The 19,673-nt window shown below is 39.1% G+C and overlaps 1 protein-coding gene and 1 non-coding gene across 2 annotated transcripts in view; both read left to right on the top strand.

The window, feature by feature from the left end:
* CCDC158 (coiled-coil domain containing 158) overlaps positions 1-19,673 on the top strand; it is a 97,479-nt gene that overhangs the window by 30,709 nt on the left and 47,097 nt on the right. Inside the window, exons 9-14 of the mRNA XM_030878081.2 lie at positions 4,710-4,829; positions 7,614-7,811; positions 8,487-8,969; positions 11,717-11,906; positions 13,758-13,910; positions 15,978-16,090. Coding sequence (XP_030733941.2) covers positions 4,710-4,829; positions 7,614-7,811; positions 8,487-8,969; positions 11,717-11,906; positions 13,758-13,910; positions 15,978-16,090 — 1,257 coding nt within the window. The remainder of the gene's footprint in view (positions 1-4,709; positions 4,830-7,613; positions 7,812-8,486; positions 8,970-11,716; positions 11,907-13,757; positions 13,911-15,977; positions 16,091-19,673) is intronic.
* Positions 14,592-14,699, top strand: LOC115864435 (U6 spliceosomal RNA). Its single transcript, XR_004043952.1, has one exon. It is a non-coding gene; the product is annotated as a U6 spliceosomal RNA (small nuclear RNA).

Below are 19,673 nucleotides of genomic sequence, written 5' to 3'. Positions count from 1 at the left end.
CCCTATAGGATGGTAATGATTTCAATACAGCATGGGGTAGAGAGATGCTTTACTTTACTACTCAGGTTGAGTGGAGGTAGGCACCTTGGCCGAGCTGAGCACTGACGATCCAACAGTGAGAAAGGAAATAGGAGAGCTGCTGTACTATAGTACGGTACAATAACCGATATTCATCATACTCAAACCATTTTGAAAAGACTATTCATTGTTTATTGACAAACCCTTTGAAAAGCCACGAAGTACTAAATAAAACTCAACTCACCTGTTTGTCTTACATAATTTGAAATTGATACAGCTTTCCATTTGTAATGTGGCTTGGAAAGATGACCCCTTCATAAGCTATCACCCATTGCTAATCTGCACATGGTTTGATATATAGCATCATGCTGATCAACTCTAAGTTTGGGCATGGTAGGAAATTTTAACAAATACTGACATGTAAACAATACAAAAATAGTTTTTGGTTTTATAAACGTCTATCTCTTTAGCATTCTAGAAGCATAAGCATCCAGATGAATGACTGCAAACCTTTTATATGAGTGTTTTGAGGTCATATCGATACAAACATAATACTAAAATCATTGTCTTACTTTGCTCTAATGTAAACAATGGATCACCAAGAATTTCGACAGTCTTAAGCAGTCAACATTATTGGAAATAAGGGGGGCATATTAGTTTAATTAATTTTAATCCAGATCGTTGAGACTTCTAATAAAGCATATTGAACCTAACTGAGTTGGCACCTAGATGATGGCTAACAAGGATCTCTTAACAGTAACTCCCTTTAGTGAGGGAACACTGAGAGATGATTACCCTGCCATGTAAATATAGATTTGAATATACTCTGACCTGAAAGGCATTAATAATACATGGCAGGGCTTCCCTGGTGGTGCAGTGGTTGAGAGTCCGCCTGCCGATGCAGGGGACACGGGTTCGTGCCCCGGTCCGGGAGGATCCCACATGCCGCGGAGCGGCTGGGCCCGTGAGCCATGGCCGCTGAGCCTGCGCGTCCGGAGCCTGTGCTCCGCAACGGGAGAGGCCACAACAGTGAGAGGCCAGCGTACCACACACACACAAAAATAATAATAATAATACATGGCATAACTGAGCAAAGAAGATCAAGCAAGTTAACAAAAGTATTTCAGTTTGGGTTCATGAAAAATTCTATTGTTATGAAATGTTTTTGTTGTAATAAATCGAATATAGAATTTTTAAAGACAGATTCTTTTGTTAATTTCTTTTATTTTTCATGTACCTTGACTTTACATTGCTAAAGCCTATTAAAACTTTAAAATATATTTTATTTTCCACTGCTTCAGTGCACATTTTCATATATCCTGTCCAAATAACAATAAGGAAAAAATACTTAAAAGCTATGATTAAAAGTGAGGTTTGTGAGAAAAGAGACTTATAAGGGTATGTTGATATTATACATCAACATATTTTATGAGAGGCAGGCAGTATTACTATTTTCTCCTGAGGTCAGATTCCTTCAGAAAAAAAGTATTTATTATTTTTAAAAAACTGATGACAGGTCTGAACAAAACTTTCCCAACTAAAATGCATAAGTTTAGAGAAAACTTGTTTAGGAGGGCAGTGTTTCTCTTCAGATCATATTGATGAAAATAGAAATTGTGTTTCAAAGAACATTTTAGACGTAGCCTTCAGACATACAAAAGTGTTTTACTGTAATGTTTTTTCTATTCTTCTCTTTCCATTTTAGGAGAACCTCCAGAATTCCCCTTTACGAAATTGGACCAGTAGAAGCTGTCACTATTGGCTCTGTAGATTTGGCTTTACTCTTAACTTTCGCTTTTTGACAACAAAAATATCTCATGATCTTGATTCTAAGTTTATTTTTCCTACTTTGAAAGCATTTGGGGCTGAATTTCATACTCAAAAAGTAAAGATTTAGTAGCACTGGCTGGAGCTATCTACTGTGCGGGAAGATTCTATGCAAACCTCTTTGCATAGTTCTGCCAATGCACCTCCATGCTCACCTGCAGCATCCCTTATTACCCCATAACTGTGTCTTTTTGAGCACAGAAAACAAAAGATACAATTTGGCATGATTGGTGATACCTAAAATCACTGTAAGATTAGAATGAGGTCCCAGTACCGATTTGTCCAGTGATCCAAAACAAAAAGTAGATTCATAGATGGTGAAAGGGAAAACCAGTGCTGCTATTTACAAAGAAAAAGAAAAAACCTTTACTATATCTCAGATGTCAGTATTTATTCTGGACATTTTAAAAGGCTTTTCTTTATAGTGTTTTTAACAGCGGTTTGTATCAGCTCAGCTGCTACTTCAATGGTTTTCCCTTTCACTCTCCATTTATCTTTTTGAATGATTAATTAATATAAATATTTTTACTCTAAAAAGTGAAAGGTAAAAGCAGAGCTATAGCAGTTGAGTCAGTACTGACAACTACAAAACAAGTGTTCCTGCAGGGGTCTGGAGGAACTTCTGATACTTAGAAAGTTACGAGTTGACTCTTTTTCTTTTCTTTTTAAAATTTTGGCCTCACAGATTTTAACATCAAATGGTTACCCAGGATTTCTTAAAAAGTGAAAACAAACATAAAATAGCAAGTCTTAATTGAAGCTTTTAAAGCGCATATACAAATACTTTGCTCAAAGACAGAAACACCAGACTAGGAGTAGAAGATGTTTGTTTTAGTCATATGAGTAACTTTTCAAGTGGAAAGTGTTCTTGTTAAATTTATAGCTCAGAATATGGTTCCTTTGACCATATTTTGTTTCCAAAGACAGGTGGAAAAGATGGAATTTCAGCTTCATTAATACTGTTCTTCTTGTGTTAAAAAGTATTAGTAGCAGAATTGAAAGGAATTTAAAAGATCATCTAGAATACTCTTTTCAAATTATTGGTGAAAAATGTATAATTTAGACTCAAATTATAGACTCAGAGAGCTTATGTGACAGAAGCTGGTTCAGAACCCAAGGTGTTTGACTCTTAGTAACATCACATTTCCTGTCTGATCACATTTGTCTACCCAAAGTGAAAGTTTATGGGTTTTTTCCTAACTATTCCTACTGTCTTTACTAAGTGTGCTGAGTTAGTCTTTCCCAATAATAAAAGAGCTGAAGAGGTTATATCAACTGACATTATTCATTCATTTATCTTAGGAAGCTACTTGTGCCACAGAGGGTGAATTGTTGTAGGGCTTTTTTCTGTGTATGCCCCCAAAGGAGCACAAGAGTGAAAGTACTTCTTTATAGGATTATGAGAATCTCTGAGCACATTTCAGTCGGTCACCTAATGTTTTATTTTATCTAATTCCTGTGAAATACTTTTTTTATATATAACATGCAGTCAAATACAGAGTCAGTTTTAAAATATATCCAATGTATATATTAAAATTTATATTCCAGTCCCTATAGGCTGTAATACTACTCTGTTGAATTTGAACCTGTTTGATAGTCCTGTATTAGTATTTTCTTAAGTCATGTATGTATGTATGTAGATAAAGATATATATATATACACACACACACAGATAACTTCTAAGTATTCATACTTACCATTTATCAAAGAGATAGTTGCATATATGTGTTTATATATAATGTGCTTAATAAGTGTGTGCTGAATTAATAAATGAAGATCTTAAATGAACTTAGTCCAGTTTAAAATAGTCATTAAGAAAAAGTTAGTCTTGCTCATATGTTCTTTAAGAAGGTTTAATCACAGTTGCGCCCAAACCAATCAATAAGTTTTATCCTTGACAGTAGATTTGGAAGCCTGTTCAATAGATGCCTTAGCAGTAATAAGGGATGTGTAACATTTATGCAGACATGAAAGATTTGTTATTACTGAAAAGTGGATGACGAAATATTATTGTAGGTATCACATTAAAGATCAGGGATTACTACATATCACTAAGTATCAGTAGTTTTTCATTATTTTAATGTCTGTGTCTAAGTTATGAGTTTGTACAGCTGTGCCGGAATCTAAACCCAGAATCTACATTGTCTGAGACCTTAACCTTTTAGCCTGCACTGCACCTCCAGGTTAAGAGCTGTAGGGATGCTGTTAGCAGCCATGGCCCTTCTGGCATATGTCATAGAAATGCAGTCACACAGATGAAACAGCTGCCCGTCTGTAAGAGAAAAATACACCTATAACAATCCTTTAAAGTTGGTATTCTTATCCCATTTTATAGTCATAGGAATTGAGGATTGTAATATAACTTCACTTATTCTTGCAAACTAGGGTGATTATATAATAATGACAGTAACTATAAACTTGTTGTTACCATTTATTCTTTTATATTCAATGCCTTTTATTACTGACACTGATATTCTGAAACAAAATCGCTCTAAGTATAATATAGTTAATTTATGTGGGCTCTGCAGAATGTTATTTATGCTACATCAAGCTTCCTTAAATACCAAATTACAGAACACACATTCACAGAAGATAAATCTTGAATCGTGTGAAAATGAGAGTGATGCATTACAGACCATGGCTTAACCCAGCAGTACCAAGTATTTCATTTTGGTCAGTTTGTCTGGCTAAATTCTACATAGATCTTAAGTTTAGAAAACTTTGCAAAATACATCACAATAAACTTTATTTTGGCCCCCCAAATAATACCATTGCCCCAACATAATACCATTTGTTTTCCAAAGACTCTATTTATTTTATATTACTCATCGACGTAGCCAGACTGATTTGTGCTTTCCTTTTAGATAGAAGAGCTGGAGAAGCAGTTAGTTCTTGCGAACTCAGAACTAATGGAAGCACGGACGGAACGTGATCAGTTCAGTGAGGAATCTGGAAATCTGGACGATAAACTTCAAAAGCTCTTGGCAAGTTGATGATTTGAAATATGAATGAGATTAATTCTGGGAAATTTTTACCACAATAGTTCACAAAACTAGTTTCATTTGTAAAATTACAAATTTTACAACATAGTTGTACATTTATACACAGCACAATATCCTAGACACTACTCAAGTTTTACATATAAAATATAGTATTCTATACTTTAAGCAGAACTGTTAGGGCTTAAAAGTTAGGTGAAGCCGATCTTCAAACACCCATAGTCTTTCTTTTTTTTTTTTTTTAATGACAGTTTATTGAGTATTTTTAAACAATTGTATTTTTTTCATTCCAGAAGTTCTATTTGCTTTTTTTTTTTTTTTAACATCTTTATTGGGGTATAATTGCTTTACAGTGGTGTGTTAGTTTCTGCTTTATAACAAAGTGAATCAGTTATACATATACATATGTTCCCATATGTCTTCCCTCTTGCGTCTCCCTCCCTCCCACCCTCCCTATCCCACCCCTCCAGGCTGTCACACAGCACCGAGCCAATATCCCTGTGCCATGCGGCTGCTTCCCACTAGCTATCTACCTTACTACGTTTGTTAGTGTGTATATGCCCATGACTCTCTCTCGCCCTGTCACAGCTCACCCTTCCCCCTCCCCATAACCTCAAGTCCGTTCTCTAGGAGGTCTGCGTCTTTATTCCTGCTTTACCCCTAGGTTCTTCATGACATTTTTTTTCTTAAATTCCATATATATGTGTTAGCATACGGTATTCGTCTTTTTCTTTCTGACTTACTTCACTCTGTATGACAGACTCTAGGTCTATCCACTTCATTACAAATAGCTCAATTTCGTTTCTTTTTATGGCTGAGTAATATTCCATTGTATATATGTGCCACATCTTCTTTATCCATTCATCCGATGATGGGCTCTTAGGTTGTTTCCATCTCCGGGCTATTGTAAATAGAGCTGCAATGAACATTTTGGTACATGACTCTTTTTGAATTTTGGTTTTCTCAGGGTATATGCCCAGTAGTGGGATTGCTGGGTCATATGGTAGTTCTATTTGTAGTTTTTTAAGGAACCTCCATACTGTTCTCCATAGTGGCTGAACCAATTCACATTCCCACCAGCAGTGCAAGAATGTTCCCTTTTCTCCACACCCTCTCCAGCATTTATTGTTTCTAGATTTTTTGATGATGGCCATTCTGACTGGTGTGAGATGATATCTCATTGTAGTTTTGATTTGCATTTCTCTAATGATTAATGATGTTGAGCATTCTTTCATGTGTCAAACACCCATAGTCTTTCAATTAGGTACTGTGTTCTGCTAAATTGAAATAATGTTGAGTGTTCATTTCAAAGCCAAACAACATCCAAAACACATACAAATTATGTATAAAGGAAATTTAAATGCAAGTTCAGGTAAAAAAAAATTTTTTAGAAGGAAAGAAACGAGGATTCTGAGAGTAGTGAACCAGATTCTGCCCTCTGTTTAGGGGTACGACAGGCTGAGAAGTTTAGGAAAGGAGACGTTAGTACCCCTTCGTGTGATATTTATTAGAGGTCCTATAGAATAGGGTTCTTTTCTCCCCACCCAACCTTATTCCAGGCTACAGTGCCCTCTGCTGGTAGAGGACAGGCCGACAGGGGGCTTGAAGAGCGTGCGGTAAAGGGAGAGCTGGCAACTGGGAGAGAAGCTCTAAACCTTGGGATGATCCTCACTTCTCTCCCTCCTATTGCGTGTATCCCAGTGTCCTCATATCTAATTTGAAAATCTTGGAGGTTAAATGTCTGAACCGTCCTCATAACCATCCCCTCCTTTTCATTCTTGCTGCCACTACCCATTCATCCAAGCCCCTCATCATACCTGCAGCGTGGCAGCATCTCCTCACTCGGTTCCTAAATCTAGTTTCTTCCCTCTTCCGTCCAGCCTGTATTCATCTTTCTAAACTATAGCTCTGATTGTGTCTCTCTTCCACTCAGAAATTACTCTCCCCATAAAGTCAGACTCCCTGCATTTCAGTTATTATCTGGCCCCAGCTTACCTTTCCAGTCTCTTCTCTCCACATACACCCAGTGCTCCAAGCAAACCCCATGTGCGTCTTTCTAGTCCCTTCTTCCTAATCTCTGCATCTCCAAGCTGTTCTCAAGGTCCAACTTAGATGCCGTCTTGAAGCATTTGATCTCCTTTTCGATCATTTCTCTCTGCTGTTCATTAGCTCTGTCTCTTCAGTGAAAAGCCACTTCCAGTTATTTGTCCATTTATCTCCCTCTGGGTGAAAAGTTCTCTGAATATCTGTGTGTCTTTTTTTTCTCTTTCTCCGACTATGGCGTTTTTGCCAACAGTCAACACTCACTATGTGTTTCTTGAGTAACTGAAGAGGGAGGTATTCTATCCACAACCCAATTGCCCGTCCAATCCCAATACCAGACACTATTCTGCTATTTCTGAAGCAGTCAACCAAATTACTATTGCTGTCCCTTCAAGCTTTTCTTTATTACAGGAGTACACTTGATGTGAAGCATAATGCCTTTGTTAGAAAATTCAAAACGTAACAGGATGATTTGTAGTTTCCTCTTCATTATATACTATTTGGGGTCTAGTCCATTGAGGTGTAATGCTAGAAATTACAAGTAAACAAAATGTTATTTTTCTAGGAAATATTGTTCTTTATCAAGCCATTAAAAGGGAATCAGATTCCAAAATCAAAGGCTTCTCAAATCACATAGCAACTCCAAAAATGATGTAAGGAAGGAAAATAAGAATTTTACTTTAATTATTTAATACTAGGGAAAAAGCTTATCTTCGTTTCTTGTAGGCTGATCTGCATAAACGAGAGAAGGAGCTGAGTCTCGAGAAGGAACAGAATAAGCGTCTGTGGGACCGGGACACAGGCAACAGCATCACCATCGACCACCTGCGGCAGGAGCTGGACAACAGGAACATGGAGGTGCAGCGCCTGGAGGCCCTCCTCAAGGCCATGAAGAGCGAGTGTCAGGACCAGATGGAACGGCAGGTCAGGCAGGGCTGGGCGGCTCCTCCTTGGTCTCCCCCAAAGTAGGGTTGTGGATTCTGTGAGCAACTTATAAAAACCTGTTGTTTATGTCTATATTTTTGATGACTTGTTAAATTTAAAATGTTAAGCTTTATCTCGTTTTTGTCCATTGTTGTGTAATGAAACTCCCATCCAATTTTCCTTTTCATTTCCACCTAGAAATTGGTAACCGAGTAATTGCTTATTTCAGAAAAACATCAAACCATAGGGAGATCTGAGGAACAGCAGGGTTGAAGGTTTCCAACAGATTTTTTTTGTTTTTGTTTTTCCCCCGGAATTAAGGGGCAGGTTGGAGGGAAATAGAAAGGGCAGTTTGTCTTCAATCCTACCACACTCTCCACTATTGCCAGTGTTATGCTAACTTAACTTGGTGTGGAAGACATCCTCAGAGGAAACTTGCCAAGCTCCTCCCAAACGCTAGAAAACCACTCTAGAGGAGGAGCATTATTATTCAATTAAGGCCTCTCCACCTTGGTCTAATTAACACATGTCAGTCTATGGTCTCTATGAGGTTCTGACAGCAGAACAATTTGAGACACTGTCAGATTCATGATTTCACGTTGTTGAGCTAACTTGTCATATCTCGAGACCTCTGTCTGTCTGCCTAAATTCATGAAATTCTTCTTTAACAATCAGATGGCAGCAATTCAGGGAAAGAATGAAAGTCTCGAAAAAGTGTCCTCCTTGACTGCTCAGCTTGAATCCACCAAAGAGATGCTCCGCAAAGTCGTAGAAGAGCTGACAGCCAAGAAGTTGAGCCTGGAGAGCTCCGAGAGGACTGTGTTGGACCTGACAGCTTCGTTCCAGGAGAAGGAGAGAGCCATCGAGGCCACCAACTCGGAGATCATGAGGCTGCGCTCCCGGGTGGACTTGAAGCTGCAGGAGCTGCAGCATCTGAAGAATGAAGGGGCTCACCTCAGAAACGTGCAGACAGAATGCGAGGCCCTCAAGCTGCAGATGGCAGAGAAGGACAAAGTGGTCGAGATCCTGCGGCAACAGATTGAAAAGATGACGCAGCTGGTGGGCCAGCACGGACGGACGGCTGGCGCTATGCAAGTAGAGAAAGCCCAGCTGGAGAAAGAGATCAATGATAGGAGACTGGAGCTACAGGAAGTTAAGGTCTGTAGAGTGTTTTGTTGGTTTAGCTTCTGAAATATCTTTTTTCCCATGAGTAAGTATGACCTAATTGACTGGAAAGGGGTTTTGTAAGATGATTGTGGACACTCTGAAATTGTTTGAATGTATTTGTGTCAGTATGCATATATGTTTTTGTGAGAAAGTTTCCATACTTTTATCAGATTTCACAAGGAATGGCCCCAAAATGGTTCGGAACTGCTGACGGAAAAGAGAAAATCCAGCTTCTTCATGAAGCCTTTCCTGATCCCACAGTTTGAAGAAGTATTCTGTCCCTCTTCAAACAGACCTAAATTTGAACCCCATCTCTCACCACTCAATAACTGTAAAACACTGGACTGTTTGCTGAACGTTGGCTTCTGTGTCTGTAAACCAAAAAGCAAACAAAGAAAACAAAACCCCCAAAACCTATTGGGTTATTTGAGGCTTCCACGAGAAAATATGTATCAAGGATTTACTTAGCTTGGTTCCTGGCCTGTGGAAGATGTTTAGAAAATATTAGTTCTCTTCCCCCATTCCGTTCTCTCTCTTCTGAACCTTATCATACTGCATTTGTACCTGTTATAGCCTGGATCACATTCTGTATTGCACTGTGTGTGTGTGTGTGTGTGTGCGTGTGCGTGTGCTTGTGTGTGTGTGTGTGTGTGTGTGTGTGTGTGTGTGTGTGTATGTGTGTATAGATAGCAATGTCTCCTCTTCCCTATAAGACTGCAGACTTCTTCAAGCAGGGTACACATCTTATTCATCTTTGTACCCCTGCCCCAGGACTTTGTGCCTTGCACCCAGCAGGTGCTCAGTAAATATTTATCAAAATTTAAAACTATTGAACCAATTTTTAAAAATTTGATTTCCTAAGCTTTATGTTACCTGTATCTGCCACGGTAAGTAGTAGGAGACAAGTCACGTACAATTATTATTTTTCTTTTAGTTTTACTGAGATATAATTGACACAATACTGTATAAGTTTAAGGTATACAGCATAATGGCTTGATTTACATATATTGTGCAATGATTACCACAGTAAGTCAACATCCATCATCTCATATAGATACAAAAAAAATTAAATAAAACAATGTTTCTTCCCTTATGATGAGAACTTTTAGGATCTACTCTCTTAGCAACTTTCAAATATACCATACAGCAGTATTAATTATAGTCATTATGTTGTACGGTACATCACTAGTGTAGTTATTTCTGTTATATCTGGAACGTTGTACCTTTTGACCACCTGATCCAATTTCCCCTCCCCATCCTTTCCCTGCCTCTGATAATCACAAATCTTTTTTTAATATTGATTTTCTTTTTTTTTATAATTTATTTATTTGTTTATATTTTTGGCTGCATTGGGTCTCGTTGCTGTGCGCGGGCTTTCTCTAGTTGCGGTGAGCTGGGGCTGCTCTTCCTTGTAGTGCGTGGGCTTCTCATTTCGGTGGCTTCTCTTGTTGCGGAGCACAGGCTCTAGGCACGCGGGCTTCAGTAGTTGTGGCATGCAGGCTCAGTAGTTGTGGCTCACAGGCTCTAGAACACAGGCTCAGCAGCTGTGGTCCACGGGCTCAGTTACTCCGTGGCATGCGGGATCCTCCTGGACCGGGGCTGTTCCTTGAACACATTACCCGTGCCTGGAGCTGTCCCCAGCCTGCCACATGCTTGCTCCTTTACCTCTTTGAGGTTTCTGCTCATCAGAGAAGCCTTTCCTGACCAACTGTGGCAGGGTCCCCAAGACCACTCACAGGGTGATTATTTACTAGGAGGACTCAAACAGTACTCAGCAGATAGTCGTGCTCATGGATAGGATTTATTACAATGAAAGGATCTAAAACAAAATCAGCCAAGGGTAAAAGCACACGGAGGAAACCAGGCACAAGCTTCCAAAAGTCCTCTCTGGCAGTCACGCAGCATATGCTTAATTCCCCCAGCAACAAGTTGTGACAACATGTGTCAAATGTTGCCAACCAGAGAAGGTCATTAGAGACTCAGTCTGCAGGGTTTTTATACTGGGGGCTGGTCATTTAGGTACTCTTTACCGGACAGGTGAATACAGTCTTCCGAAAGGAAAACAGGTGTTCAGCATAAATCGTTTTGTTTGCAGAACAGTTTAGGCAGAGTGGGCCACTTTTATTAGTTAGACTGGTGGGAACTCTCTCAAAATCCTGGCTGTTGGAACAGCCAACAGCCAGCCTGCCTAGCAGGCTTTCCTCAGGGTAGCAGTCAGGCTCTCTTCCACGTACCAACTTAGCTCACGTAGCAGCCCCCTCCCTGTGTTCATTCTCTACCCTCTCACCTTTTTAATTATTTTTTGTCCTCGTTATCTGGCTATTAAATATTTGTTTCATCTGTCTCCTCTCACTGGAATGTAAAGCCCCACGAGGGCGAGGACGCTGTTTGATTACTGCTGTACATGGCCAGGGCAGGGGAAGCCTCGCAGGTGAGGTGTTTTGGGAGTAAAACAAGGAGGTGCTCACCTAGGGCCTCCCCTACCTCCCCTGCTACGCTATCCCCAACAGATAACGTGGAGCCTGGCACAAAGTAGGTGCTGGTGTTCAATCCCTTTTTTTGAATGAATGAGTACAAAGAATAGGAATCATGAAGGGTTGCGGTCAGTGATACTGAGAATTAACATCTAAGGTTAAAAGGAAGTCAAATATTCCTTTTGTTTTCCAGCTTACTATTGCTGCTTTATATTTTATTTTTTTAGTTCTTACTCTGTCCTCTGTGTTTATCCCTATATTTAGATTTTGAAAGATAAAAAAGATGCAAAGATACGGGAGCTTGAAGCCAGAGTGAGTGACCTGGAGCTGGAAAATGTGAAGCTGGTGAATGCAGGCTCTGAGCGGCTCCGTGCAGTGAAGGACATCACACAAGAGAGAGATCGTTTATTAAGTGAGGTGAAAGCTAGTAGGAATGAGTTAAACAGTCTTACAGGTATGTTACTCCAATTCAAATTCTGCTAAAAAATAGGAGTGCTATCAGTGAAGTTCAATGAGGATCCTGGGACTATGTGAAAGAATGGTTCCTCATCCCAATTACAAACATGGATAATTATGCTGTCCCAGTGGACACCTGAAATCCTGATGCTTCTCCTTGAAGCCCTCCCACAGCTTGCACTTATTAACCACTAACTTTAGTCAGTCTTCAGTGTCCATAAAATTCTTCACTGAGTTTCCAAGAGGAGGGTGAGGGAAGCGGAAACCTCGAGTCCTTTGAGTCAGATAGCTTGATTAGATGTTTAATAACGAAGCAACACATGTAAACAGACTTATGCAAATTTCTTGAAACAGAAAAATCCAAGGCCTTAAATTTTAAAAGGAAATACTCCTAGTTCACCAATAGTATGGTATAGGTATTATCTACTTCTCATACACACACACACACACACACACGCACACACACACGCACACACGCATACATCTGCGATTCCTGAACACTTACTATGCCAGATGCTGAGACAGGCCCTAGAAACCACAGTGAGGCTCCTGGCTAGTTGAGAACCAGACCCGTATAGAACAGGTTACAGTACAGTGGGTGAGGCACAGTGGCCGTGTGCCGGCTGCACATGTGGCAGAGAATAGAGAATCAGCCTCCTGTAGGAGGGAACATCTGTACTGGGCTTGATGGAGAAAAAGGAATTTGGCAGGTGAAAAAGAGGTAGAAGGGCAATCCAGGCAGAGAGAACATTATGGGCAGAAGCATGAAGGCATAAAATAACATAATGTGACCTCAGAAGTATTTACGGAAGTAAAAATACAAAGGAATGAGGACTAAGAAATGAGGCAGACAGTGTGGAGCCAGCAAAAGATATTAAGTAAGAGATTGTTGTCATCAAATTTACATGTTAGAAGGACATTGTCGGCAGGTAAAGAGAGAAAGGCAAGCCTAAAGGAACAGAGGCCACCCAGTTAAGGAGGGTTTTGCTGTAGTCCCAGGGAAAGGTGATGATAACTTGAACTGAGGCAGTGGCAGTGAGAAGGAGAGGAGAGGGAAGAATTAAGAATATTTTTGGAGATTGGAGGGACTGTGTATGTGTTTCAGGTTTTAAATTTGCAGTATTGGGAGAACAATGATACCAGCAGCTGAGAGAAGGAAACCAGGAGGGGTTGGCTTGCGGGCAGGAGGGTGAGACGCAGTCAGTGTGATACCGTTGGTCTGGGGGCACCAGGACATCCACGTGGAAGTGTCTGGTTAGACAGAGTTAGATCTTAGCAGAGAGGTCTTGGTTCTGTTTGTTCCCTATATATGTAAATCTATCTATCATATATAAATAGATAAATATAAATAAATAGATACTTGAATAAGTGTATGTGTGTATATGTGTGTGTGTGGGGGTGGGTGTGTGTGTATTCTTATGTATGAACAATGAATGCTGGGTATTTTGATAGTTACTGGAGATAAAAAATCAGATAAGACACATGGCGGCCTCAGGTTACTTACCATGTGGTGGACATTTCATCTACCTCCAGCTGGAGGTTAAATCTGTTGTGGTAGATATGATTATCCAAGAAGGTTTAAGATGAAATAGATGTGAGCCAATTATACTGGCTGGGAAAAAGCAGTAAATAATAAGTGGGTAAAGGAGGAAGATCCACCCAATCAGATTAAAAAGAGTCAGATGCCTGGAAATGTGTATGTACATCTAATTTTTGTAACAAATGATGTAACTAGATGGAATCTCTTTCAGCTCTAAAATTCTATGATCATTAATTACAAATACAATATACTTTATAACAATGGAGTAGAAAAAATTAATCAACTATTATTGATTATCACGTTGTACAGAGGACTATGAAGTCTTAAAAAGGAATTTTCGAAACAAAAGTGAAGAAATGGAAACTACTACAAATAAGCTGAAAATGCAATTAAAATCTGCACAGTCTGAGCTAGAACAAACAAGAAATACATTAAAGTCAATGGAAGGATCTGATGGTCACGGTATGCTTTAGTAGCTTTTTTCCTTTTGTTTTTAATTCCCTTGGTCTAGATTTATTAAAACACAAACCTAGATACATTGCCTTTCACCTCTTCACAGGGCAGCATGCTGTGAGAGACACACAACAATAGGTCATAGGTATCACTGGTGCGTGTTATGTAGCAGTAGTTCTCAGGTTTTTGTGGGGTTTTTGGAGGGAAATTGCCATTTACTTAATTTAATCTTTAAGTATCTGAATCTTTCTTTTTCTGTAGCTATTTCAATAATTTCTAACAGACCTCAATGTCCATAAATGCCAGTTAATTGTTTTTAAGGAAGTGTTGATATAAATACGGGTTACCAATAATTTTCATTCAACACCTTATTTTTCACACGTTTATTATCTACATAAACTGTGTACCTGTGGCTAATTGTCAGTTCCCAATTCCTTCTCTGAGATGAAGATGGGAGGGAGCCCTGGGAATTGAACTGCTAGGATGAGGGGTCCCTTCAACCACTTACCTGTTCCCTTTTCACCTTGCTGCCCATATTAATTCAGAGAGAGAAGGTTAGTTGCTGTTTCATATTATTCATATCATTGTTTGTATGGGTACTATATTAGCTGACTGTAAGAATAAATATTTAACTAAAGGCTACATTTTTTCTATTTCTCAGTATTTTTTCATGTTAAAAGGCTTACGTTTGTGCTTACTTCAACAGCACATATACCAAAATTGGAAAGATACTGAAGGAGATTCCCATGGCCCCTGCACAAAGATGGCACGCAAATTCTTGACGCGTCCATATTTTGTGCGGTTCTTGGAGATTCAGCTCTTTCTTCGCTGGTTAACACCAAGAAAATGGTGGGGCTTGGAGAGATCACTCCAGAGGCCCATCTGGGGTCTGTCCCCTCGTCCCCTCCACCAGACAGAGTCTCGTCCTCAGTGTATTCCAGGCCTCTCCACAACTGCCCCAGTCACATTACCATTGTTAAATTAACTAGGTAATCCTGTATTTGCTCTCGAATGCCTATTTTCATTGATTAAGATCACCTTAAAACAAAAACTTTATTAAGAAATTTACCTTTGAAGGCCAACCATGATCCACTTAATCAGACCAAAATTCTTCAAAGTGGTGAGCAAATGATGCCAGCCAATCAGTGTACTGTGCCTGTATTAACCCTGTCTTTGACAGTTTAGCTATAAGAACTGTATCTTATTAGGAAGAAGTCACACCTTTCATCCTCCAATAGTTTGCTTTTAAAGAATGGCACATTTTCTTTTTCTTGTTAACCTCTAAGCTCTAGCTGGACCTAACTCAAAGCAGTGGCATTTTCAAACCTCTTTTCTCAGCTGACTCCAAGAAACAACATAAGGTCTCTGACTTTGAATTTCCAAACAAGGATGAACTTTATTTATCTTTTCAGTGGCCTGCCATATCTTAAGTATTCAGTGCCTACTACCTGTCTAGAACATTCTCATCCTGTCATCAGTTTTAGTAAAATAATCACATATATGCTTGTATTGCCAGTTTGACTTCTGAAACAGCAGTGAGTTCCAAGCACATGACGGTAACCATGAGATTGGAAATTGAGTCGTTTGTGATATCACTGGGATCTTTTAAAAGATCACTAATAGTAGATGTCTTGCGTGGTATTTTATATATCAGTTTCTAGAAAAATTATTTTAGTAAAAATACTATATACATTTTTCATTTTATGACTGTATATATTTTGTGTGTATATATTTCCTATATGTGTAAGTATGAACTTGGTCAGCATTATTTATTACTGTTGGAGATACGGCAAATTATGATGGCCAGTGAAATTAATTCTAACAAGGAATCACAAAACATCATCATTTATATACATTTCTGAGCTCAAAACCTCTGAGTAATTGCTGAAAATTGTTATATCCCAATATTGTGAAATCTGAAGACATTTTCTGTGAACACTTCTTTGAAACTGTCCAGGTGCCTTAGAGGAATCTTACCTGTCACCTTCTCATAATGTTTGACCATCAAATTATAGTCACCTCTCAAAATTTAGAAACTTTAGAAACTAAGATACAGTTTAGTTTCTTTTTTTCCAGCTATGAAAGTGGCAATGGGGATGCAAAAACAAATTACGGCTAAAAGAGGTCAGATAGATGCTCTTCAGAGCAAGATACAATTTTTAGAAGAGGCCATGGCAAATGCAAACAAGGTAAGTCTCTGTCCTTGGAATGGGGGAAGCCAATACGTTCACTCATTAGTAAACTACAACACAGAAGAAGGTGTAGCAGAGATACAAAGTACAATGGAAGAAAGACAAGAGTTTATTCCTGACAGAGAGAATGAGGAGAAAGTTCCTGAAGGAACATTTGAGCAGGACCTTGAAAGAGCTAGTATTTTTTTTTTTTTTGTAACTACTCTGGAATGAATTTTATTTTATTTTATTATTTTTTTCCTTGGTCCTCTTTTATTATTTTTTTGCATGTATCTATTCTTTTTTAAAAAATAAATTTATTTATTTATTTATTTATTTATTTACTTTTGGCTGTGTTGGTTCTTCATTGCTGCACAGGGGCTTTCTCTAGCTGTGGCGAGCAGGGGCTACTCTTCGTTGCGGTGCACGGGCTTCTCACTGAGGTGGCTTCTCCTGTTGTGGAGCACAGGCTTAGTTTCCTGTTGTGGGCTCTAGGCGTGTGGGCTTCAGTAGTTGTGGTGCACGGACTTAGTTGCTCCGCGGCATGTGGGATCTTCCCGGACCAGGGCTCAAACCCGTGTCCCCTTCATTGGCAGGTGGATTCTTAACCACTGTGCCACCAGGGAAGTCCCCATGTATCTATTCTTTTTCAGATTCTTTTCCTATTTTGGTTGTTACAGATTATTGAGCAGAGTTCCCTGTGCTATACAATAGGTCCTTGTTGGTTATCTATTGTACTTTAAATACAGCAGTGTGTATATGTCAATCCCAAACTCCCAATCTATCCCTCCCCACGACCCTTCTCCCCAGTAACCCTAAGTTCGTTCTCTAAGTCTGTGAGTCTGTTTCTGTTTTGTAAATAAGTTCATTTGTATCATTTCTTTAGATTCTGCATATAAGCGATATCATATGATATTTGTCTTTCTCTGTCTGACTTACTTAACTTAGTATGATAATCTCCAGGTCCATCCATGTTGCTGCAAATGGCATTATTTCATTCTTTTTTATGGCTGAGTAATATTCCATTGTATAGATGTACCACATCTTCTTTATCCATTCATCTGTCGATAGACATTTAGGTTGCTTCCATGTCCTGGCTATTATTAACAGTGCTGCAGTGAACATTGGGGCGCAGGTATCCTTTTGAACAATGATTTTCTTCGGATATATGCCCAGGAGCGAGATTGCTGGATCATATAGTAGCTCTACTTTTAGTTTTTTTTTTTTCTTTTTTTTTTTTTGCACTACGCAGGCCTCCCACCGCTGCGGCCTCTCCCGTTGTGGAGCACAGGCTCCGGATGCACAGGCCCAGCGGCCACAGCCCACTGGCCCAGCCGCTCCACGGCATGTGGGATCTTCCCAGACCGGGGCACAAACCCATGTCCCCTGCATTGGCAGGCGGACTCCCAACCACTGCACCACCAGGGAAGCCCTATTTTCAGTTTTTTAAGGAACCTCCATACTGTTCTCCATAGTGGCTGCACCAATTTACATTCCCACCAACAGCATAGGAGGGTTCTGTTTTCTCCACACCCTCTCCAGCATTTTATTGTTTGTAGATTTTTTGATGATGGCCATTCTGACTGGTGTGGGGTGATATCTCATTGTAGTTTTGATTTTTATTTCTCTGATAATTAGTGATGTTGAACATCTTTTCATGTGCCTCTTGGCCATCTGCATGTCCTCTCTGGAGAAATGTCTATTTAGGTCTTCTGCCCATTTTTTGATCGGGTTGTTTGTTTTTATGATATAAGCTGCATGAGCTGTTTGTAAATTTTGGAGACTAATCCTTTGTCAGTCACATCATTTGCAATATTTTCTCCCATTCTGTGGGTTGTTTTTTTTGTTTTGTTTGTGGTTTCCTTTGCTGTGCAAAAGCTTTTGAGTCTAGTTAGGTCTCATTTGTTTATTTTTGTTTTTATTTCCATTACTCTGGGAGATGGATCGAAAAAGATATTGCTGCAATTTATGTCAGAGTGTTCTTCCTATGTTTTCCTCTAGGAGTTTTATAGTGTCCGGTCTTACATTTAGGTCTTTAATCCATTTTGAGTTTATTTTTGCGTATAGTGTTAAAGAATGTTCTAATTTCATTTTTTTTACATGTAGCTGTCCAAGAGCTAATATTTTAACTGCAAGAAGTAGGCAGAAGGATATTCATGGTAGAGAGACGGAATGGTTATAAACAAAGCATATTCAGTTCTGCTGTAGTGCAACATATGTGTTCCTGAAATGACCACGCTATGCAAAATTGTGCCATAAAAGCCACCATGGGGCTTATCAGAGCAGTGGGATCAGCACCACACTAACGAACTTCATCAGTGACAAAAGGAAAACAGGAACCTAATGGAAATGGAAGCACTGTTTTACACATGTTAAATGGTTAAGAGATACATAAATACTACAATTAGGATGGCCCTTTATCTTAAAAAAGACTGGAAGTTTGCTTGTGCCTTGAAGAATGGCAGCATGGGAGTTGTTAAGAAGGGGTAGAAGGTGGGTTTCCTGTAACACAGGATGTGCATGGACATAGCTCATAACCCACGGTAAACTGAGGGAGCTGATAGTTGTTTGAAGAGTGTGTATGTATGCTTTTTGTGTATTTCTGTGCAGCTCTGTTTAGCTGGGTGCTGTTTTCTGCCTTGGCCCCGTATTTCTCATAAATGAAACTCTGCATAAGTAAATGTGAAATTTGTGTTATATTCAAATGTTCCCTGATAACATCAATCACTTTGGAACAAATTTGCACTTTTAGAAGAAGAGTTATAACAGAACTGACTGTAATGGAGATGAGAAGGTAAACAGCATAAGCAGAAAATAAGGGCAACTAAAATAATTGCTTTCCCCTTACCGAAAATGCTGAAATACTTTTTTTAGAATGAGGCTAAGTATTAACGAATATATACATACATTTGTGCATACCCCTCATCATATGGACTTATTTATTTCCTGTGCTTTTGTTCTTTCCCACTTTTTTCTCCCCTCCATTTCTTATCCTAAATTTGTTCTTTTCTTTTTCTTCTTCCATTATTTGCCTATTTGGAACCTAAAGCAGGGCTTATCCTCGTCCTCCCCAAGGGTACTTAAGGCAGTAAGAGGTTACTGCCTGCTGTCACCAGAAACACCTTCACCTAGTAAAGGAAGGTGTTCATCAAAGCTCGATGACATTCCTCTCAAACAGGAAGGAGGCAGCTTGAAAAATTAATCCTTCTTTCTTTCTCATCAGAAAAGGAAAAACTATTTGTATCCAAAATGTGTATTACAGTGGTGATACCTACTACCTTGTTTACATTAAACATTTTCTCTATGAAAAAAATATACATATAGAAAGAAATATAGACTCAGTAAGTTCAGGTTTATATCTTAACTTGATTACTATGCATTTGTTCTCTTCTACCCATTTCATGATGTATTTTAAAGGAATGAACTAATTTTAATGAAACTTTGTTAGATACCAAAGATTCTCCATAAGTTTATCAGTAAGCTCATTCTCATCACTGGATCACAGTGACTTTGAGGACAGGAACTGTGTGCCCTATTTCTTTTTATGCCAGAGGGTCTATAGTAGGCATTTGTGAAATGAATATTTAACCATTTGTGAAAT

Source organism: Globicephala melas, chromosome 5 (genome assembly GCF_963455315.2).
Source record: "Globicephala melas chromosome 5, mGloMel1.2, whole genome shotgun sequence".
Classification (NCBI taxonomy): Eukaryota; Metazoa; Chordata; class Mammalia; order Artiodactyla; family Delphinidae; genus Globicephala; species Globicephala melas.
The sequence above is the reverse complement of the archived record's forward strand: the minus strand, read 5'-3'. Positions and strand labels throughout refer to the sequence as shown.